At 42.6% G+C, this 25,025-nt stretch overlaps 1 protein-coding gene across 1 annotated transcript in view; it reads right to left on the bottom strand.

The window, feature by feature from the left end:
* The window catches only part of KALRN (kalirin RhoGEF kinase), a 507,955-nt gene that overhangs the window by 338,781 nt on the left and 144,149 nt on the right, over window positions 1-25,025 (bottom strand). Inside the window, exon 2 of the mRNA XM_054381250.1 lies at window positions 8,039-8,113. Coding sequence (XP_054237225.1) covers window positions 8,039-8,113 — 75 coding nt within the window. The remainder of the gene's footprint in view (window positions 1-8,038; window positions 8,114-25,025) is intronic.

Raw genomic sequence — 25,025 nt, 5'->3', positions numbered from 1 at the left:
GCACTTCAGGAGGCTAATCTTGCCCCATGTCATCCATGACCTCAACACCAATTTTACATGCAGTTTCTTTAGAGAAATGTATTGTTTTAAAAGAAAATAAAAAATGGAAGGAAGAGTTTCAATTGCTCTGATCAATATATCCCATCTCCTGCCTCCCACTGGGCTCACAGATATGGGATGCGATAATCAAACATGTCATTAGATTTGCTAATCACAGTTATTAAATGCTAAAACAAACAGCTGATAATTTCTAATTGTTTTTCAAGGTGGGTTTTCATGGGTTTTGCTCTGATTTAGAGAGGCAAACAGATGGTCTAGTTATTAGTGCTCTGGAAAAAGGAGTCAGAAAAACACATGTTCCTCAGGGCACAAGGAACACTGAGAACAAATATTTAGCCATATATGTTTTGCACTCCTCATACAAAATCCTTTGTTGGTAGCCTTGTCTGTCACTGGCTTGCTTGCTGGTTCTTCCAATCTCCCTCTCTTCTAGTCTGTACAGATACCACTGTTAAATTCAGCATTTGATCCCAGAATTAGGGATTGCAACATTTTTCCTCCACAAATCATAGAGGAGATACTGCCATGAAGGCACAACACATTATGAAATATACCACATTAAAAGAAAACATTAAAGAAACTTCAAAAAACCTTCATGGAAGCAAACACCAGAGTCAGTGACCTTCTGATGACCACTTTTCTGGTCACACCTGCAACCAAGACGAAAAAGACTCCAGCTACAAATTACCTGCCCTGGCAGCTGCCTGTACTGACATCTTAATCCCCTCAGGGGTGGGCCCAAATGTTTCTGCCTATGGAGGCTCCATCTGCCCACCAGTTAGTCAAGATGTTGGCCAACCCACAAGTGTTATTAATGTGAACTCTGTGTACAAGCTTTCCCAAATTCAAGTCCTGAGGCACATCTATCCCTGATAACACACAAAAAGCTGAAATACAGGAAATTACCAGTTTCCTCTAATGCAGACTTCTTGTATACAACAGATAATGATTTTATCAAGCTCTGTTTCCAAGCTGCGTCTCTCCAGTTCTACCAACCACCCTAGCATGATACTTACCTGCTTACATGTATCTATATTTAAGGGATTCAAGTCTCCTGCTTCTTTTTGCACTCCCTTTATAAGCATGAATCTACGAGGATTAACCATAGACATAGACAAATGTTAAAGGAACATAAAAGCTCCCAAGTACCTTGTCTAAGGTCCTGCAACATATCAGCAATGGAGACAGAGACAGTAGTACACAGAGTCTCTGGCCTTCATTCAGATGTCTACTGCAGTTCAGATGAATGTGCTGCTTCATCTGACCCCTGCAGATCATAAGCTGATCAATCTTAATGTTGCAGACTCTGCTGAGACCATAAGTGAGTTTCCAGAGGGGCTGAAATACTTCTCTAAAGATATTTCAGTCCAAAATATGGCAAAAAAAATGAATGATAATGCAGAGAACTGGGAAACAGAATGAGCTCAGCTGATGTCAGGCGCCTCAATAAAATGACAAACAATATGGTCTGGATTCCTAAATCTAATTGACAGACTTCCTAGGAAAGCAAAGTATCAAGGAATTGGTATCCAGAGTCTTAAAATAATACTCCTTTCCCTGCCATAGCTGAGCTCTCTGCGACTCTCCTTGCTACCAGACCTCCTGTGAACAGACTTATTCTAAAACTGCTCCAGCTTCAGGAAGGACTAATATGTTGTAAGGGCCATATACAGGATTATCTGTATGACCACCTCAAATTCAGTTGGTTCCAAAGGAGGTCATTCTAATACAACAGCGATGGAAATTAGAGCTCCCACAAGTCCACCTGTAAATTAACACAGCAGCAATGCAGTTACCAGGGCCTGATCCAGCAGTGTTTTCCTCTTCACAGCATCCCATATCCCAGAGTCAATTGCCTGAATCAGATCCTAATGGTTTGCACTTAAGGTTAATGACTCTAAAAAGAAGATTGTATGTTCCCACCAGAAGATCCCTTGGCAGATCAGATCAGAGGCTGCAGGCAGGATGCTCAGTGCAGCTACTAGAGAATCCCATTTCCCCACCAGGTAGATTTGTTCCACAGTTGCCCAGAGCCACTGCATGGATTTGAAGAGACCAACTGCTGTGGCTTGTCATACACCTTCACTGATGTATGCAAGTAGTTTGGGATACTTTTTTAATTTTAAATGTTTACTTGCAAACATGCCAGTGGGAAAAATGTCTCATTTCCCACAGAGGAAGTTACTGACCCAGCAAAGCAAAAACTAAGGACAAGTGAGACCCATTAAAATGAAGGAAGAGCTGCTCTGTGTGGAAGGCAAAGCTCCCTAACTGACTCCTTAGGAAAAAAAAAAAAGTCATAAGCCTACAGCCAAAAATGCTTTCACAGCAATAAGGAAGTTTTCAGAGGTGTTAAGTCTCCTTAGTGGGACACAAGAGCACACCTTACTTCAGAATGACCAAAATGGTTGGTTGCTATCATATTAATTATCTCAGGTGCTACAATCACCTTTCTGGGTACTTAAATTGACATAAAAGATCCCAGCCCTGACTTCCATATGAGGACAACCCTTGACTGCCTGTATAAATGGAAATGAGACCCTTGCTGAGATACATATGGAGCTCACTGTGTCTCTAAAGATGAAAAAATCCTGTCAGCTGGAATAGGATGGGAAGTATACAGAACTTCTTGCTTCACAGACTTAGAACCTTCCTCTTACTGTTATTTTGAAAGTCCCTATCATTAGCTGAGGAGCTTCACCTATATGACAGGATGCAGGGACGCATCAACCAGGAGGTGGTCAGAGTCCAGTCTGTTTGGATGACACACAATCAATTACTTGTGATCCACCAGTTCTTGAAAGTCTTTTTGGGATAGAAATTTTACCTGAGTTGACTTTTTGCACATTTTTGTAAGGCAATGGAACCATCCTGCATCTCCACAAGGCAGAACAGGTCGCATCACCACTCTCATACATAAAGTAAGTACATAAAGGAGAAATTTCCCTACTCTAATGAGATATTGGTGGATCTTGGCAAGCTGCTGACGTCCAAGAGCCAGGACATGAAGTGCTGGCAGCGACTAGACATTGTCCACAGAAATTGTTTAATCGAGTCTATGGTTACAGTTAAAATGTATGGAAAGAGATAAAACAACTGATTCTGCAGACTAGATTTAGAAAATATAGATGAAATTAGAAATCCCAGGAAACATTTGGATTTCTGCTTTAACCTTAAAGTCTCAGTGAAGATATCTAAACAACCTCTATAATTAAAGGCTCTTCTCTATCCTCAAAAAATGACCTAACACTCTTGAAAAAGAAACCAAAAGGAAAATAAATTAAAAAAAAAATGCCCCACTCCCCCCCCAGCAGGCTCAGACCTCATCAAAAGACCTGGAAACTTTAGTCTAAGCTTCCTCATTTTCTTCTTTAAAGAAAAAGCTGCATCAATGAAGCAGCAAATTCTGGATGAAAGCATGATGGCCCCAAACCACTAGGAAAATTCAATAGTAAAGCAATGCTATGCTTTTCTAATAGCATATTTCCTTCTTTTTGGAATTTCTGTTGATTTCAAAATACAGAAGGAAATGGTACAAAATGGAAGACATTTTTCTGTAACAAAATATATAATTGTTGATGCTTCATTTGAAATTTCCATCCCAGAGGAAGAAGAGAATGGGAATTTAAATCAAAACTTTTTGTGCAAATACAAAACGTTTACATCATTCAAAATTTAAATATTTTGGTTAGTGCTGTTCCCAACTCAATACAAAATTTATAGTCCACAAATCAGCATTTGGGGCTCCCTGAAGCCTGAATCTGAACTCTCCCAGTGCCCAGAGGGCCCTATGGTCTCACTTCAACCCTTTGTCTGGAGAGTGGAGTGTACCCATCACAGAATAACAAACATGCCCCCCAACGTGTGATCCCTCTTGTGTGAAGTGACCTTTGATGTTTTTAGACAAGTGTCTTCTCCTCTGAGCCGCTTTCTTTGATTCACCCTGCTGGTCTAAATTTAGTGAAACCTAATTGCAAAGTTGTCCTTTCATCTGATCTATTTAGACTGAAATTCATCCTCTGAAAGACCTTTCAGGAAACTTCTCTGTTTTTCCTTCAGGCCCTCAGCCAGGCTCAGATGTCACTGTGACCCAGGTCCTGAGGCTGCTCCCAAGACATGTGAGAATGAGGACAGTAGGCTCTTGACAGATAGAGATGGCCAGATTGTTATTGCATCCACTTCTCTCTACCCCATGCTTTTGTTGCCCAAAGTCCACAGAACAACCTCCCACTCTGCTGAAAGTGCGTTGGGAGCCCTGTTGCAGCTGCAGCAGCTCATTGGCTTGTTACACCCTTCTGCCTTTTGCTGTTGATTCCTCCGTGTTCAGCCACCCTCTCAGAAACCCAACCAGCCTCCCCCTTTGTGCTCCTCCCTCAGCAGACAAGCAGACAGTGCCTGGGTGACGGGCAGAAGCCTGCGGATTGCCACTGTTCTGAGCCTTCCAAGCAAGGGGGCTGAGTGGCCTGATCTAGTTGAGCATGCCCCTGCTTACTGCAGAGGGGGTTGCACTAGATGACCTTCAGAGGATCCTTCCAACCCAGACCACTCTATGATTCTATGATTCCACGATTCTATGAAGTATCCTGAGAAACTCTTTTGGGTGGGACACAGGGAAAGAGCAAATGCATTCAGCGAGACCTATGCCATTAGTCAACTAACAAGCTTTTCTTAGTCTAAGTTTATGAAAATCTTCATGCATGGGTAGGGAACATTGTAAATCTCCTATAAACACGATCAAGTAGCAGAACAACATCCCAAATTAAACTACTCTTCTAAAAGAATGTCTGTGTCTAGGAGAAGACTATAAAGCCCAGTTTCCAAAACATTTCACCACCTCTCACTGAAAAAAATCCACCTAAAATAGTCTACAACCTGTTTTATTTCCTCTTCTCTGCACTCATCTCCTTCTTGGAATACAAAAGTCAGTCTCTGGCCTGTAGCTCTCTCCCTAATGGTTTCCAAAGCCATTCTGTTGTTGGGAGCAACAGAGTGAACCACCCAGGCAAAGCCAAGATTTTATTGGGGTTTAGGTCATAAGCAGGTGGCCAAAGCCTTTCCTTCACCAACTCCCTGCTTAACCTGCTTCCATGAGGTCAGTGGTGCAGGCAGTCAGACCGTGATGGACAGGACACACCGCAGTTTCAACTGCTCAGGCCATCTCTCTGCTGACGAGTGCTGGAATGGGATTTTCAGGTGCTCTTTAAACACACATACACATGAACTTTGCTTGGGTTCAGTCTAGCTCATACATGAGATCACTGGAAGAAATCAAGAGCTAGTTCCAGGAATAAATCCCAACATTATCCACCCCTCAACTCTCCTGCAGTGCAGGGATGCGGATGCAGAGCACTGTGCCTGCTGCTCGCCTCCGGCTGAGCCAGCAGAGGGGACGTGCCAGGTACAGAGCTCCAGACGGCATTTAGGCTGGATGAATCCATGCCCAGCTAGTTAGAGCTGTATTTCTACTCTAAAATTAACTGCACTTCTGAAAGCTTGAGTGCTCCTCTGAGATTACACTGCTGTGCAGGCAGGTTCTGTTGAGCCTGCTCTGGAGCCAGTGTCACTTCCCTGCCTTTTCTGCCCTGCTGCTCTGTGTGGTCCAAGTGTTGAGCATCCACAGCACTGAAACACCAAGTATGGTATAGCCCTTGCCTGAAGGAGCTTGTTTGTTTTCTCAGCTTTCCTGTCAAATCATGGGCTAAAAAACAATCTGGTGAGCCACAGCAGAGGAGAAAAGAAATAAACTATGTAACTGAGATGTTCAGCTGAGATATTTTTGTGCATGCTGATAAATTCTGCTGGTGTAAAGAGAATCCCCTTGGCAAATTTACTGTACTGTTATCGTTAAAATTAACTGTAGTATAAAACTGAAGAAGACTTAATAAAACTCTCCCTTTCCTCAAGGAAATCTGGCTACAAATGCAATGTGCTCCCAGAGTCTGTGCTAACTGCAGAACAAGTCTTATTTTTTAATCTTGCAACATCCAGTTATTTGATTTTTCTATTTTGGCAAACATTTTCTGTTCTATGCTCAGAGCACACTCTAGAAAGTTATTCCATTTTAATTAAAAAGAATTTAGACATCAGTTGAAGTGTTCAAATGCTTTTCTTCATCTGCTTTAGTACAACATCCCAGGGGAAGACTGGGCAGTACTTAAACTCTGTGCTGGAGGGTGATGGTGAGGCTATTGCAGTAAGACACTAGCAGCTCAGACTATGCTATCTGCAAAGACCCATGACAATTGTTGCCTGTAGTTGTTGCATTTGGAGACCATGGAGAGGAGGATTAGATCCTAGGACTGCTAGCTAGCTCACTGTGCCAGGAACAGCCACTTTTTGAGCAGATAAAAGTCTGGAGGCTGGCGAGCCTACGAGGAGCGAGTTGTCCCTCGCCTGGAGAGAATCATGGTGTGAAACCCTGGGGGTTCACATTGACACTGTTTAATGCACCCCCATAAGGTGAGCTTGGCCCAGGACAGCATCTAACAAGCTGATGATTTGGTGTGAGACCCTTTGGCTCAGAGCTGAACACAGGGACTGCCAGTGGAAAGGGCTATATAAACGATCCAGACAGGTTGTTGTTGTTTTTAAATATTCCATGAATTACCAAATGATCCTGCAGTCATTTCCATGTGAAGCAACAGCAGGAGCCAAGATCTAAATTCCAGTACAATCCCTGTATAAATTCCTCCCTTTCACCTCCCCAGAGCGTCCCATTCAGCTTTGTGTCACAAACAAGTCTGCAGGTATGCTGTTTTTATGACTATGCTCCCCTGTTTGGAGCAGTGAAAGACAACCACTGTGTAAAACTTTTCAGGACATTAGGAATGAGACACCAATGCAAGGGTTTTCGCACAAGTTTTTTGGCATCTCACAAACTTCCCTCAAAGTCCTGGAAAGCCGCTACACATCATTTTCCCAAGTCATGACTGGACTCATGATCCCTGGACCTTTTAACTGTTGCTATGTGGGAAGATATCTGACACCAACCATTAGTCAAGGTGAAAGTTTTTCCTACTTGGACAGGTATCTCCATCACCCATCTCCAGCAGGATGATGAGTCCTACCCTCATGGGACCAGCTCCACCATCTGGGGAAAGGGTCAGTACCTAAGGGCCTTGCTGCTACTCTCCTCCCATCTGCAGTCAGTGTTACTGCACCGAAAAGCAAAGACTGCAAACAAAGGGGGTGGCTACTTTCAATGCAGGTTTTCTCATTGCAATAGTGAGGAACACCAAAAGCAGCATGAATGGTTTACAATCACCAGAAATGCTGGCACTGGAAATACTTTGGTCTGATGCTGCCAATTTGAGTGACTTCATGCAAGATTATGTTAGTTTCAGACTTTCTCTTCCTCCTCTCTATGACAAGTTGTAATTCACACCAGAAACAATTTCATCAAAGCCATTTGCAAAGCCTTTTCCATATTGTCTAGTCCTCATCCACCCCCAGGTCCTTGAGGTTTGTCTCCTGAATGAAGGCTGTAAATCTCTTTACAGGATGGCAGGAGATCTTCGAACATCTGAGTTATTATGTAAATGTGGCATCTATGGTGCTTTTACTGCAAGTTGATTGGGATTGCAAATGAAGCAATGTGATTTACAGGCCTTAGTGTTTCCTACAAACAGGAATTCATGTTATTCACTGACCTTGAACCCAAAGCAAGATCCCTGTTCTCTCCTGAATGTTGAGACAGCACATGCCTGGGCTGGAGCTGAGAAGCTGCATGTTATCCCACTTGTGCCAATTTACCTGTTTCTTAGAATATGAAGAAAATTAACATGGGCCAATTTCCAACACTGAATGCTACTGGATAGCCTTGTTCCACATATAGACCATTTCTTAGCAGGAAAGCTAATTAAATGCTACCAATCTAAACATTAAATTGGTCCCTCATAACCCTGCAGTGCCATAAGGAACAGAATGTGGCAGACAATGCTCATGCTGGGCTGGAAGCATCCAGAAAAGATGTGCTCACCTGAAACAAAGGCTACTTTCTCCTTCAGTATAGGAAGGACATCAGCAGCTTTTAAACCATCATTTCGAAAAGAACCTGGAAAACAGGAAAACAGGAAAACCACATTAGAAGAGAGCATGTCCTTGCTCTCAGCTTCACAGAGACTCCACGTTTCTCAAAATCAGACTGAAGAAAATCTATAAATTACACAAAAGCACCAAGAAACAGACCCTAATGGCTGATACACAAAGAGCACTAATAGAGACACATTTGTAAAATAAAAATACAAGGAATCAGCTTCTCACTTTATCCTTCAGAAGTTCTGAAAGGCTAACAAATTTTCTACCAAGTAACTAGATTTATCTCCACTGTCTTTTTCACAGGCCATCCTATCAAGCCTGGGGGGTACCCAGGTGGTACACTATGCCAGGAGCCTTCTCCCTTCACTGTTTTGAACATAGTCCAGGCAAAATTGCAGTGAGTATTACAGCACATATGCATCCATCTAGCATCAACCCTTGAGAGAGATTTGCACAGGGGCTGTTTTAAAAAAGGGTTTCCCCCTTCTGCCCTTTCTGCTTTATACAGCTGGAGATGGAACAGTTCAAGGTGGGGACCACGCTGAGAGGGAGGACACACTCCTGACAAGCCAGCCAAAGTTTTCCCTGGGTAAAGGAGCAGTTTGAAGCCACAGCACATCCTCTTGGAATTCAGGCTCTTTGATTACACGTTAAATAAATGGTACGGGCCATTTGCCCTCCCTGCAGTGCCGAGTTATTTCACTTCTCCCAAAAGTTCACTAAAGAAATACCAGAGTTTTACTCTCCTGGAAGCCTTAGGAAAAGAATTGGCAACAGTTTCAGCCACCAGCATCACCTTTCTGCTTTGCAAAAGACCAGCAGTAATGGATCACTCCACAGCAAGCCCGACACTGCTATTCCACCAGCTTTGATACAAAACATAAGGTGGATTTGAAAGACACCTTTGCAATTGCTCTGAAAAATAACTCATCCATCACCGGGTAGAGAATGCCCATCATGACAAATGATCTTCAATGTGGTCTTGAATCGATTCCAGCTCATCCAAGAGTAGAACACATTTGGAACCCTGTATTTTTACTTTCTGCCTTTCACAGGCTGGCAGTAACCACCATTCTTCTGAGATGGTTCCAAAGCAAGAGAGTCCTCTCACTAAGCAGCTTTCTTGGTTGGCTAGAAATGGGACAATATTGCTCCAACCATTACACTTTCCTTGCTGAAGGCTGCAGATGACATCTGACCATCTGCGTCTGAAAGTGAGAATGGGGATAAAAGCCTCCCTGTATGTTGTGACTTACTTCTTGCATCATGCATCTTGCAAAGGTACAGTGGGTGGACCCATGCAGACACATGGAACATACAGGATGAAGACTGTAACAGCCATTATCACCCACAGCTAGAATCTGCATAACTATAAGTAGTAGTAGTAGTATGGTTGACTTACTGTTAAAGGCAAATGAAGTAGCACTTGCCATTCACAACTGGCTTGTGCAACAAGACTGTTCTGTATATGCAAATATGTCCCCTACCAGTGAACAATGCCTACAATTACCTCTCCGTGTCCCCACATGCTCTCAGGTGTCACCTCTGTGACACTCAGCTCCAGAAGATGAGCAAGCTTACCAGCTGAGCCTACACGTGTGAAAATCAGCACACAAAGGTACTGAGGTAATTTAATGCAAGGCCAAGAGCTGTGTAACTGCAATTTACACAGGCATTGGAGCACAGTCCTGAGGAACCCCAAAGACTTCTTTGTGTCAGTATAGTGTTTTGGAACTAGGGAAACTAGTCCTGGTTGCTGAACTCTTTCTGTGGTGTTCAAGTAAATCGGACTTTGTGTGCTCTGTGTTAAATATACAAGACTTATCCTTTGAGAAAATGTGACCCCTCAGATCCCAGGCTGTGGTTAGATCTCACATCAAAGGTAGGAACTGTTAAGACAACAGCTGAATTTGGAATTTAAGCAGCTTTGTGTATAACATCTCATCCAACTATGAAGCAAACAAGGACAGCTGACATACTAGACATATCAGGACGGCTCAGAGACACTGAAGTACTGGACTGAAGCAGTGTCAGTGCAAGCTGAGTTTTGGACAATATTTGTTAAGTTCATCAGGAAAACAGCAAAATCAATTCTTAGACACTTAACTGTGCAGTAGGCATTATGTGACTGAAATCTTAGTGAACATTACCAAAAAACTGTCAGTGGGTGCAGCATTCATGTATGTAAAATACACAATAAGGACTTCTTAGCAAGAACCTGCTGTACCTGGCTGAAGGACAACTTCAAGCTCTCCCCCTCATTGAATGACAACTACATCTCACAGAGGTAATATGCATGGAGACCAAAAGAAAAATGCATGACTTCTAAAGATGGTCACCTCCTGAGATGCAGCAGAGCAGGCTGTATGCAGAGGCTCACTAACAGTCTTAACGTCCTGGCTGGGCATAGGAGAGGACATTAAATGGGGACAACACTGCCAGCAGGTGCTTTCACCTTTCTCAGTATCCCTCAGGATAGGTCAGTTATGCTTCAAAGTGATGAATGAATTAGGAAACTGTGAGTCTATCCTACAGACGGGGAATTGACAAAAACTCCTAATTGCTGCAAAGCTTCCCTTAGGATAAGGGAGGAATCTTCTGAAGGTAAATCCGTGCTCAAATCAAAGCCCACACTCTGGGTGATGTACATGCTCATCCAAGGGGCAACTCATAACCCACAAGATGAGGCCACGGCAACTGCTTTCAGAGGTCACTCCGGCTTCTGACAAAATCCTCACATTACCAGTGACATCTCAGAGCATGCTGTCAGGGTTCCCAGCAAGGGCTAAGGGAAAGGATGCATAAACGGGAAAAAACTATGGCTGTAATAAGGGCTCCAAAAGCAGCAGCAAATCTGTCTGCAGGAGGGCCCAGCACAGCAACGATGCATTCCCCAGTTCAGAAGTTATTATAAGCATACCCCTAATAATGCTATTCCCCAGCTGTTTCTAATACATTTGCTTTGTTTCTTTGCGTGCTGAATTTGAAGCTGTGTCTGCATAGCACTGTCTAATTTTTGCTAAAGACCTCCAAGCACACAACCAGCTAGCCAGCTTGTTACTAGAGGATAGTGAAGGTTGTACTTTATATCCTGCCTTACACCTTTCTCCTACCCCTGTAAGACGTAAGCCTTTCTGCAGCAGAACAGAGAAGTGCAGATGGATGAAGAAGGGCAGGCTGAACACTGAGACATCCTGCTCATTGCCCATCCACTAGTTGGTTGGCTTACCACCATCATAAGCATAAGACTAGACAACAGTGCTTTTCTTGTCTTTCTACCTGCAATTCTCACCATGGTCTTGCAAAGAAGCCTGAGCACTACCACCATGTCTTTACCAAAAGAAAGGTAGAGAGTATTGTCCCATGCCCCAGTCACCCTGCAGCCCCTCGTACCTTTATCATGCCCTGGCCTAGTGCATTATCCACATAGTGGGGAGACTATGGCCATCCACAAACTTTCATTACTCCAATTACACAAGAAGAAAACACAACCTCCCTGCAGGAACAGATAACAAAAATGGATTTTTGTAAGCTTGGAAGCACTGAAAAACTTTTAAACTGGATTCTTACCATGGCCAAGTCACATTTCAGGGCAGAGCAGTGTCACACTTGCACAGCCCATCTCCCAGCAGGGATTCCCTGCACAGCAGAAGCAGCTCATGCTTTTAGGTGAGACACTGTAATGAGAAGCCAGCTGGATGAAATGGGAAGCTTAAGGCATATTTCCACATTAAATGCAGCGAATCTGAAATTCAGAAAAGTACACTCATTTTTCCCCACACAAGTGTCCCAAGTATCCTAGGGAACTCACTGCCACAGGATGCAAAGTTCAGCAGCCCAAGGGGCTTCCTAAATGAGTCAGAGACCCGCAAACAAAAAAATTCCCCAGGGAACTGTAAAGCTTAATAAAATAAGCAAGAGTTTTGAAAAGAATATAAGTCTATAGACTTTGGAGTGAAGGCCAAACTCTAACTCTCAGAATTAAATATAAATTATCCCTGGGGAGAGCCCTGTGGGTTAAGGATTTCTTTCTCCAAGCAGAATGCAGAGTCTCTGTTGGAGACACTGTCTCAGGCTAAATGGACCAATGGTCTGCTCCAGAACAGCTTTTCCTAGAAAAGCTTCAGTTCTGATCTGAAAAATGCAGCTCTTGGCTTCAAATAAAGATCAGCTGCTAGAAATATGGAAATACTTTCTATACTTAAAAAAAGTATGCGTAGGCAAGAAGACCTCCTGTCAGAGCACTGCATGGGGCTTAATCACTTGGCTCCTGATGCCTTCAGCAGAAGTTGTTCATCCCAAGTCCCATGCAATGTTTCAGGAAAGGCAGCCCACATTCTTATAGCTCTCAGAACAGATTTGACTATTTAAAAACTTTGGCATGAAGTTTCTTTAACCAAACAAAACTGAACTCCTTGGGCTAAACTCATCCCTTAAGGAACTCTACTGGAGTCCAGGAGGCAACAGTAGAATTAATCTAGTCCATATTGATTCTTTCTTCTTCCCTCAGGAAAAGCATCTCCTCTACTTTTTCCCCACCCCTGTTTTTTGGAGCAATTATGTCCTAACTTTATCACAGCTTATTTGTCTTACTTCCTCTTTTTTTTTTTTTTTCCTCCCTCAGTGGATTTTGTTTTTATTTGCAGTACGGTAGCATCTTGGCTTTCCATAACATACAAACAGAAGAGACATCTGATGTGATCAGAGTGAGGCAGAACAAAGGAGACTTTATTATTCCCATTGTAGCCTTTGCAAAGTGAGACATAGAGAGATTGACTTGTCCAGTGTCAGACGGAAAGTTTGTGCAAAGCTAAACTCTCATTTCCCCAATGCCTTTCTTATACAACCATCCCTTTGTTTTCTGGGAGAATATAATCCTCCTTTTTCTTCTCTTTACACTTCTTGCTTCCTCCTCCTGCCCTTCTCCCTCCATTATTCTTTCTTTCTGCCTTTCTGCCTCAAATATTTACTTTGTGTGTGCTAAACCTTCTTTAACCCCTTCCTCCCTTTCCCACATGCTATTGTCTGTCCCTGCTCGGCTGTGAGCCTTCCTACTTTGATTTCTGATTTTCTACAAGCCATGGAGAAGGGCTTAGCTGGGGCCTGCTGGGGCCTTTTCCACTGGGATTTTACTGGCTGAGGCTCATTGGTTCAGAGGCAGAGAGGCCACAGCATGGCAGAAGCATTTGGTTGAATAGAAGCAACATGTGCTCCGGATTCGTATTTTAGCACCATCTGGCAGAGATAAATGGGGTTGGACACTCTGCATCTGCTGATCACTCCTCTGTGGACAACAGCCTGATCCCTGATGTGAAGAAAGAACATTTTAGTGCCCTGAGACCCCCAGGAGCCTGTGAGGCTCTCCTGCTGTGCTTCCCTGCTGCAAGCAGGTGAAGAGCAGGTTTTGACTTCACAGATGAAGGTAGGAAGGATTGAGTTGAATCTAAACGCAGCACCAGCCAGAAAAACAAACAAACAAACAAACAAAAAACCAAACAAAAAACCCCACAAACCACAAAATTAATCTGTAAATATCAGTGCCAACTATTATTGAAAAATAACCCAGAGTTATGTACTTCACTAACAAAGGTTATTATTCTCCTTAATAGCCAATAAAAAGTCATACCTGGCCTCACAGGAAGCATTTATAGTGCTAGAACTGCAGGTCAGAGTATGGCAGGGACAGGGTGAAAAGTACCACAGCCCTGGGTTGGCAGCTGTCCCCTCCATCCTTGGTTTGCTTTATCAAGCAAGATCTCTTCTGGTGATCCTGAAACGTGTGCCCCTCCTAAACAAAAGAGTGTGGCAAATACACTGTCTGCATTCAAAATACCTTGAGCAGTAAACATGGCCACAGCATGAAACACTCCTCTGGGGAGACTTGCAAAAACTAATACAAACATTGCTGGTACTTTTCCAGGGAAGCACAGGTGGCATTGGCTGTGTTTCTCAAACTACACAGAGCCAGGGCTAGAGCTAGCTTTCTTTGCAGTGCAAATGCAAATAATCCCTGGGACCTTCAGAGAGTTGTGATGACTTTTCTGCTATGTAACTGAAGACACGTGTAGTATAGCTTGTCGTTGAAGTCTACCTATTTCTGCACATGTTAAGTGTATATCAACATGGGATTATAGATGTATAGCTATGCTAAGTGAGTTACAGGTACCTCATAGAGGGTCCAACCATAAATCTGCTGTGAATCTGATACCTCAGTCTCCTCTTAGTCTTGTACAGAGTGCAAGTTTTAATGGCACCAGATCTAGCATGCAGACTGACACACAGACCCACACCGTAGCTTCATAAGTTGTAAGAACCATGGACACCAAATAGGTGGTGTGCCCACAAGACTAATCCCACCATACCATATGCCAAGCACTTTATCCCAGCTGAGACAAGTTACACTCATTACATTGCTGCATTTATTCTAAAATGAAAAGATGAATGTTGATTTTACAGGTATACTTAGGCTCAGTCCAAGACTAATATTATTTTTTCAGTGTTTCTTTATCTGTCCTTCCTTTTATGAATTATATACTATTACTGCTCACTGGAACATCCTTCTGGTCACAGCTGTTGGGTGGCAACACTACAAGCTACCTCCATTTCCGAGATTTGTTAGCACTTGTCAGAGATCCAGAGGTTTTTTTGCTTCCTCTACACCAAGAGGGTTGGTCCCTCTGATTTCCCACTGCTTGAATTCCTGCAAAGGGACAGCCACTGCCAGTGCAGCCCCCCTCCCTTCCCTTGCCTGTAACACCAAGAAAAGCAGGGCTGGGATTTGGGGGATCTTGCTAATTGCTGAAATTGTTATTCCTTCCACAGGGTACTTGGCAGCATTGAGCCTCCCAGCAACGCCTTTGAATGTCCACACATTTAAACAGTAGCCTCAGCTTGAAAGCCAACAAAGAATAGGCAAGGCTTCAAGAAAGATACAGCTGCTTGAGCAAGCATGCAAATTCATTAGCCCCTGTGCACGTGTGGTCTCTAATAAGCTGCGTTCAGCATCTGAAGCCTAAAACGTTGCACCCTGTGCATCCCACCTAAACCAACAGCCAGGCTTTCCTTTTTCATACATGGCACAAAATCATTCAAAGCATCAGAAGGATGTTGAATTAATGCAGTATCTGCAGCGAAGGCTTTGCTTTATCTCTATCCATGGGAGATTTTATTCATTTAATTTCAAACACACACTAATAGAGATGCACTAAAGAGAATGCAATGACTGAGAGTCGGTCTTTCTTTCACTCATTTCCTTTTTATTTCCATCAGGGCTTTGGAATCAGGCTGAGATATTTCAGTTCCTACCCTTAGAAAAATAATTAGACATTACAGGTAGCCCTGTGGATAGCACATCTCACTGCTAGTCAAAAGACTTGGTTCTATTTATGGTTCTGTTCCTAAATTGCTTTGTGCTCCTGAACAAACTGGTTTTCTGCACTAGATCTTGGTTTTCTTCTCTACAGAACAGAAATAACGACTGCCCACATTAGTAAAGCACAGTCAGGTTCACAGACCTCAAAAGCACCTTGCAAACATGAATTAATTTTGTCTCACAAAACCTTTCTGTGGTGGGAAACTGTTTCAGTGTACTTTTTATAGAGAGGCAAAACCGAGGCACCAACAGTAGAGGCAAAACCTAGGCACCAACAGTAGGAGAGGCTTGCTCTGACAATCACAGAAAGAACATTTGACGTAGGAACGTGAGACAGTAAAAGAACTGGAAAAATCAGGTCATCTGATACAAAATCCTGTGATTTATTTAAGTGTGTAAGGGATAGATGTGTTGTCCCAGAGGGAAATGAGTATATTCAGTACTTTGAGTTCTTAGCCATTACAGGTCTTGCTGTAGATTGCACTACTCATCCATAACCACCCAGATGCAACAGTCTTTCATGGTGTTAATTAAGAGCTGTGGGCCATTTGTAAAATGCATCACATTGTAAGCATGACCATCATTTCTACCCAAGCCTAGTGTGTTTGAATGTTTTCTTTTCATCTCACTCCCCTCTTGATTACAGTTGGATTCCTTATGGAGACACTCCTCAGAATTTTATAATTCTGTAAAAAATTTAGACCTGCTGACAGATTCCTGCAGAAAGGATGAAATATGTAAAGGCTGGGTACCCAGGGTCTCATCCTCTATTAAATTCTGTAGGTTAGAATAATTTCTTTTAACTGGAATTGTTTTAGTCAACAGGCTTTCTCCAAAAAGCTGCAGCAAAGCATCTGCCAGCCTCTGTCACATATTAGTGACGCAGTCAGGGCTTCCCATTTGTCTCTCAGAAAGCTTCCCTCTTGGATCCTGGAGGTCCCCTGCTGCCAGTAACAGAACAATAAAATAAAATAAAATATCTAATTATGTACAACATTCAGGAGGTACTTTGCTGAACCGTCAGCCTTACAAAGGAACCATATGTCAGTGCCTCAAGTGTGCTTTGCAAACATCTGCCTCTCAGGGGGATTTCACGCCAGACAGTAAGAAAGCAACTTTAATTAGAGGCCAGTTGAGATCCTTGTCCCAAGGCCTGTGACTTCCCTAAAAAAAGGAAAAAAAAAAAACAAAAACAACTAAACAAACAAAGAATTGCATTTGCCCCCATGTTTAAAATCAGTGTGTGTGCAGCTCTCTTTTTAATTTTTCTGACAGGGTTCAGTGCATCCCATCCAAACAGACATACAGGCTGATGAAGTTCCCATTGTCTTCAGAGAGATCCCTACCCAGGAAGGATGGTTGTGTCTAGTGCAAGTGTAGGAGTGGATTTTAAATTAGCCATTTTTGTCTGCCGTTCATCCAACATTCACAAACCAGCACCTCACTATTAATTAGGTCTCCATTTCCCTCCGTCTCACCTTGCCTTAAATCTCAGCTGAACACACATATTTCTAACTTTGCTCATCCCCTTCAGTCCCTCTCTCCTTCTGCTAGGGATTAGTATTTAATCTTGAAGCTATTGTTTCATCCTGTGAAGCTGAAAACAAAAATAACAAAATTAAAATCCAAACCTACCACTCAAAGGGGAATTTTCCCTTCCTATGTAAAAATTCCCCAGTTAGGAATAAAGCAAGATCCATGTCCAAAGCTCTTGAAACAGGGCAGGCAAGTAGAAATCATCTCTGAAGGGCACATGGGAGAGCAGCCAGAGGCCTGGCAGAATTGCAGAGGCTGTCCTCATCCATGAGTGGGATACAGTTCATCTAGACTAGACAGCTGCAGGTTGGTGAGTGATGCACCTCCAGGCAAAATCAGTAAAACCAAGGCAGCAAGGCTGGCAGAAGATACACTAGGCTAATATCAGGTACAGCACATACCCATGGGAGCACAGGGAAGGCTAATGCTGTGCTGCTGGGCTACTCTGACAGCAGCTCCCTGCAGCCCTTAGCTGGAGAGCAGTATCTCCCTTCACTCTCCACTCCTGTGTCTTTAATTCTGTTTCCCAGGGTCTACTCCTCTGCAAACCATCCAAAAACAACCTCAGCTCACCAACAGCAACTGTGCATAACCCGCTTGCAGCTGACTTCATATTGCCCAGAACTCTCTAACAAAGCATTGAACTGTAAAGCAGCAGCAACAGAAGTTCCTTGGACAGTCTCACAAGGAAACTCTGGGTGTAACAGTCATCAGTGTAACCTCCCTGACAACATCCTAAACCCAAACAAAAGCAGGGCAAACATTTTACATACATCAGTGGGAAGGGGAAAGCAAGAGATTCACAGAACTAAGTAATTTATCTGCTTGTCTTATGGATGCTGACATTTTTGACACACATTAAACATTAATGAAAATCATTTTATGGATGGCTGAGTCACACCAGTCAATGCATAATCTCCTGCCTCTCCACCTGCCCCTTTCACCCTCATCTGGCTCTATTGCAAAGTGCAGCCACTTGTAACTCTGCCTCCTGAAAGTGACCAGGCTCCTTCAAACACCAAAGAGCAAAGCGAAGGCACTGAGGGAGCTGAACAGACCCTTACAAACACATGGACAAGAACCAACCTGCCGAGTCCTAAGCCCACTGCTGTTAAATTCATAAACCTGCTGTTTCGTTAATTAGCTAACATGAAATGCTGTGGGTCATTTTGGAAAGCAAATCACCTCCCTGATTTCTAAAAGCTTCCTTGTCACATTTTTTAAAAACTCACTACTTTTTCCTTCTCTCAGTGTATAAATGCCAATTAAATTTCTGCCTCTCTCTGTTTAATCTAATGTTAGCCTACTCATATTTTCAGCTGCTCCCTAATGCCAGTACAGCCCCTTATGCCCAAATCTCTTTAGCATGCTAGTATAAATGTTTATAGCCCTAAGACTTACTGCTGTAAGAAGCCTGACATGTTTGTGGTAAAAACCTGCCATGTTATTGTAATGTTAAATAGCAAAGGATCACCAATGGGCTGAAAATGCAGCTTCCCTTTAGTTTGTTCCAGCTAAGGACACATATAAAGAGATGACTGGGATTAAAGCCTAACTAGCTGTCTGGATCTTTTCCTGGACAAGCAGTCCTTACTCTTGCTGAAATGATACTCTCCAGAAGGTAGAATTACACAAAGTCATTGGGCAGCCTTCAAAGACAGTGGATACACATTTAATCTCATCTTACATATCCTATTAGACTGTGAGACTATGTGCCAGAGTTACGAGAAATAGATTCTTCATCCCAAACAATTTTCTTTAGGGAAGAGGACAAAATTTACCTAACAAGATTATCACCTAAACTCAGTAAATTGGCTCTTTTCAGTAAAGGGGAGCTCAGAGCTGCATAAATAACTGGCTACAGGTTAATGAGGTCTGACTGATCTCCAGAGAGTGCAAGCTGCTGTTCTATAGATCCCTGACAGCTGGAGTCAAATGACCATCCAACTCATCTCTAAAGCACAGGGAAATAGTTTGGGGCCCCTCTTCCCAGCCTACTGCCAGGTTGTAAATGCAAAAGCTACAGACCTGACCTTGTCTCCTTGTTTTTTTCTTTCAACAAATTTGACAGAAGTGCAATATATTAGCATTTTATGTTTGCTATATTAGATTTTTTTATTTCACAGATTGCACGATAAAATACTTTTCCCACGCACATCTTCCGTTCCTCTGAAGGGATTTTACTGGTTGATAATTTCCCTGATTTCAGTTTCACTGAACAGCATGCTCTGCAAAAACACAGAAATCCCAGACAGGAGGAAACCATCACATCTAAAGTGTCAGTATTAGTCCACAAAGTTCATTAGAAAAGTCTCCTAAAGCCAGTGAAATTATATGTAAGTCATAGCCTCTTGCACCCTGTAGCGTCTTACACTTGCTCCAGGCAGCTGTTGAGCCTCATTTGAGTACATCACTGAGGAGCAGACCTCAATCTCAACTCAGCTAAATCAACAAAAGGACATTCAGTAAATTAAACATGAGAGGGGAAAACAGCTTCTCCTTTCCCCCACATGTCCTACTGCAGATGCTCTTTCACTCTTTTGCAGCAGCAATTTTATTAACCCATTTTTATACTTTTTCCCCAGCCAGGAATCCATCCTGCATACACATCTCAAGTGAGACATCCCTACTCTCCAACACAGACATACAACTACGCATATCTTCTCATAATTTGGATCTAACTTTGCTGATAAAAGGACAAACCATGTCCACATTACCAGACTATGGCTCAGCCAGGGTTTCCATGACCTTTTCCTGCAAATTCCATCTCTGCTGCTGGAATGATTTGTCCACTTTGTTAGCTGTTCAATAACTTTTAGGCAGTACCACACTAATATGGCTTTGAATAAAAGACAAATCATAGCTAGAAGTCAATGAAACATTAGGAGTGATGACAAAATAAAAATGGCAAATTAACTGCACAAATGAAAAGAATTAATTGCACCAATATTTTGCTGCCTGCTTCCAAAGCAAAGGCAGAACGAAGACAGGATGGAAAGAACAGATTTGTCATACATTTGCTCCATTATTATAATAATTAATTTATATTAGCAGGTGCACATTAAGAAGATCTGTTTCCACTCCTCTGCCACTGCCAGCTGGTGCAACATGCATGTGTCAGTCAAGGGAAATAGTAATTTTGCTGAAGTCCCTTGCAATCCATCTTAGGTCTACCCTGCCTGCAGCTTTGTTATGAGGTTCAGACAGCATCACTGGTACAGGACTGTACAAACACATTGTGTAGAGCAGTTTCTACCCAAAAGCACCGAAAATGGCCCAAGCCAGCTATGGCTGGAGACAACTTGCCCTATTTCCTGGCAGCTGACTGATGGCAGAGCACAGGTGTCATGACCAGGGATTTGAGGCAGGACACTCATAATACCCTTGTATAAGCCTGCACTGGAAAAGCAGCTAAGACTTTCCAGGCAGAATTCTTTTTCCTGAGGAACTCATCATGGAAATGTTCATGAGTCCACAGATCTCATTTATAACTCATCCGGTGGATCCCACTGCAGGACTTGTCCCAGTGCCCCCCAGCAGGGTTCGGGGTTATTACATGGGACTAAGAGGGACATATAAAATATCCTCTTGGTAATGCCTGCTTATTTTTTGTGATCTGATGAAAATGGAGCCTATGGAAATATGTCTACCCTTTCTATCACTTTCCTGGGAAGCCCTATTAAAAGGTACAATATCCATGTATAGCAAGGTGTACACTAACTCAAGAAAGGTGGAACACATGACACCAGCTGCTAATTAAAGCTGCAGGATACAGCAATAATGATGTGCTTGTGAATAAATAATGCATACTGAAGTATTATGGAAAAAGAGTTACCATGCACGAGAGATACAAAATTCAACTTTCTGAGTGGTATACTGGCTTAAATGATATAGACAAACAACCTTTTCATGACCATGAGATGCTGCTTTGGAAATGTTTTGTGAATTCACACAAAGAGAGAAAAACAAAGAGATAAATAGTCTGTTCTTCTCCTGCACTGAAGAGCTACAGTACTGAGCACACTGCCTGCTATAAGGCTACTGACAATTAAGGATGTGTCACCCTGAGCAGTATCTCTGTCTGCACATATCTAATTTGCCCATTACCATCATCCTCAGCCACTGCAATAAAACCATGCACAGAAATCCTGCGTTATGGGAATAAATATCCATTGAAGCCAAAATGGCAAGTCAGCTGAACATATAAATTGCCCAGATTCTACCTAAGGACAAGAATAATTATCTTTCCAAATCCACTTTAGAACTCCTACTAAAGAATGCTTTCTAAAGAGGTCAAGCCCTGATGATAGCTAATACTTTCAAATGAATCTTTGTTATTGCCCAAATACAAAGAGCCGTTTTAATGCATCAGGACAGAAGAATGCCTCCTCCAGGAGCGAGCTTGTCCCCATTTGTATAGATCATCACTTAAATGTTGGGTAAGTCATATGACTTAGTGGCTTTGAAAGATTGTACTTTGATGTCAAACAGACAGATGTCAGCACAAAAAGATAGGATGGGGAGGAAAGTCCAAGCTCTGAGCAGCCAGAAGTAATTGACAGAACAGCAACAAGCTTGTGTGTGGAGACCAAATAAGCAACAGTAACTGAGCTACCTCTTCAGACCTTTGCTTCCAAAAGCTGTAAAAGTGCCAGTAAGATGAAGTGCCCTAAAGTCATCACTATTTGCTCATTTCCAAAGCCATGCAACACTTACACTAACACTAGCTCAGGAGCACCCACCACTGCTAGAAAACAGGTACTCAGAAAAATAGTCCACAAGAAGCTGTGACACCAGTTAGTCCCTTGGGTGTTTGAGGAATAATGTGTCATAGCTCACACTACCACTGCCACTGGTGTTCCAGAGATAAACAGAAGGCTTCTGTCATCAGTGTTTTCAAACCAGCCTTTTTCACAAGCACTGCTATTCAGTTATAATGATTGTTTTGTTAAGCGTGGTTCTACTCAGAAAACTGACTCCATAAAAACAGGATCATGGAGTTCATGTTTATTGCATCTCAATGATTTCCAGATCAAACACAGTCAGTTTACAAGTAACAAAGATGTTTGGTTTGTTTTTCCAGCTACCAGGTCTACAAACTCATGCTGGGATCTCAAAGTTAAGTTGTCATCTTTTTGGTTTGTACGATTGCAAAAGGAATGAAAAACAATTCTGCTCGCCCACTCCTGGAGTGGCTGCATATTTCCAGCTTCAATAGAGATAATAAGGAATAAAAATGAAGGCAATATTTTCAAACCCACTTACCCAGTTCTGCGCTTCAGGGTTCCAGAAAGGTAATCTAATCTTAAAAGCTACTCCAAGGGCAACTCGAATTAACAAGACTTAAGCACCACTTAAAGTCTTACTGCATATTTAGTACCTAAATAGTATGTACCTAACTTCAGGCACCTATTTTTCAAAACTGTTCCCCTTCATTTAGTTAACAAATTAATCAGATCTGCATGTGATTACATATAGATAGCAGATCATTTCAGTAGGAAGGTGCTATTTTTATATAGGCACTTGTTGGAGCAGAATTGCATGTAAAACAAATTTATGAGTCTGCAAGCTGAGCCTGCATTAACTATTTGACAGCTGCAAATTGTTGCATTACAGACATCACCAACTTGCTTACACAGGCACATGTGCATACATGTAACTTAACCACTCCCCAGCTGTCAGCCTGTAAAACCTCAGCATTTAGAGGTTAGCAGGTTTCCCTCATGGCAACTCTTACAGGTTGTAATCAGGTATCTGAGCCCCACTGCCCTGCACATGAAAGAAATGAGTTGTTCTTGAAGCTCTGGATTAGCTGCCTGCCACATTGACACACAGATCCTCTAACTCTCTGTCTTGTCCCCCATGAGTTCCCCACACCAAAAACCATCCACTTTTCAGCCACGTCTTTTCTTCTTCTCATTTCATACCCCCAGTATGTCCAGCTTTTTCCCTCTGGACCTCTGTACCAAATGGTACCAGCCAAACTTACATTATACCCCCAGGGCTCTGTGTACCCCAGTATGATGATTGCCTTTATCCTTGCAAAGGATTTGAAGGAGCTACAGCTAAAAGTTATATGTGAAACAGATTTATTGAGGACAAACTGAGGGATGTTTGCCCCTATTAACCGTTTGTCATGAAGCATTCCTCCATGACCCAAGGTATGCCATGTTACTGCTGACCACCCCATCCAGATGTCTGATGGCAACCATGGAGACAATGCCTAAGAGCTTACAGGAGAAGTGGGCTGAAAACAAAAGCTGGGAACATGGCCAGTATTGACAGATGTACAGAGTTAACAACTTTGGAGTGACTCTTCAAAGTACTAGCCAGTTTTACACACCCAGCCTTTCTACAGTGGTTTCACATGCTGAAGATGCCTGCTTGCAGAGGCAGTCCTGCCAGGTCATACTTGCAGCTTTGCTGTGGTTCTCCTCCCTCTCCTATCTCGCTCCGACAAGGGCGAGCAAGGATGCTGAATTAAATCCAAACGTTATCATTTTTAGATAAGTGTAAAATTATTGATTTGGAAAGCACCATGCCTGGCTTTCATCACTAAGGAGCATGGTGATCAATGGACATCAAGCTAATTACAATGGTCGTGTTGCTGAGAGACGTATTTCTGTTCCCTGGCTCTCTTTATGCATTCAGGTGTAAAGTGAAAGAAAGTGCAGCCTTAAATGCTAATAGCTCTGCTTAGGACAATGCACTCCCAAAGAGCAGCTTCCAGGGCCCCTTCAATCACACAGCTATTTATTCCAGACAATTGCTAGTTCTTTCCCACTCCAGCCCCAGTCAAGGTCTTGCCCATGATGATGAAATCTACCTGGAGATTTTAGAAATCCATAGTCCCTCAAGACAAGTTTGTTGCTCCTGCAAACAAGTCACTGGTGGATTGCCTTCAAACTGTGAGGGGAATTCTGAAACAAGCATGGCAAGAAGGAATGGGTGTACTTGTGGCTCACTCCATCCCCCAGATGATATTTTCCCAGCATGTAGTCATAGCTCGTGCTACTTGAGTCATCCTGATCTGAGAATGCAAACAGTTCCCAACTGGTAATATAGCATTTTTTGCTTGCAGGCTTAGAGCTCTGCTTGTCTCATGATGCTTCAAGCTGAGCTGAATCATGGAGAGACAGGGGCTGACTGATGTCAGGGGACAGGGTCCTTGTATGGATGGGATGGTAGGATGGTAGGCAAAGAAATGTTTTGGGCTGGAGTGAAAATGAAGCCACCTCAATACTAATGGCTTTAGACTGTGGATTAAACCCTGTCCTTAGTCCTGCCAATGAAGAGAGGAGGAGCTCCACGCAGTTTTTAGAGAACTGTGGATTTGCTCTGCTGAAGCTATCCTTCAGTTCCACAATTCTGTGGAATTCTGAAATCCACCATTTCTCTGTGAATTATTCTAATCCTTTATGAAAAAAAAGAGTTGTGTTGCCATTTACAGCACCGTGTGTTGCATAGATACTGACTCAAACCTGAATGCTTATGGCTTGAATTCCCAAGGAAAATAAAATTAAACTGGAATTTAGGTTGAGTAAATTCAGATATCCAAAAGTAAAAGTAGCATTTCATGGGAAGTTGTAATTATTCCAGAAAATCAAGAGAAATTCAGTAAATTCAGAGCTGAGTTAAATGTAAAAGCAAACCAAGATGTCTAAGGCATGGAAATCAGTATTAAGACACAAGTAACATTGCAGAGAGCCTTCAGGGTAGCTGTGGCTAGTGTGCAGTGCAGCTGATTGCTGTAGATTAAACTGATATTGAAAGGCCATTTCATTTTTTATCTTTCCCTTATTAAATTATTTGAGAATGAGGGGGGAAAAAAAGGAGACCACCTATCTGTCTGCTAAGAGTAACATGGAGGTATAGCACATTAATCTGGCAATAAAGGCATTATGGACAATACCCTGGCTTAAAGCCTGGGGATGTACATCTTCGTTCAAAGTTGCTTATAAATTAATTTAGTTCAGGAAGCAGTTACTGCCTCATAAACACGAGTTCTTCTAACCTTTCG

Source organism: Indicator indicator, chromosome 5 (genome assembly GCF_027791375.1).
Source record: "Indicator indicator isolate 239-I01 chromosome 5, UM_Iind_1.1, whole genome shotgun sequence".
In the NCBI taxonomy this organism is placed as follows: Eukaryota; Metazoa; Chordata; class Aves; order Piciformes; family Indicatoridae; genus Indicator; species Indicator indicator.
This window is presented reverse-complemented; position numbering and strand designations above follow the sequence as displayed.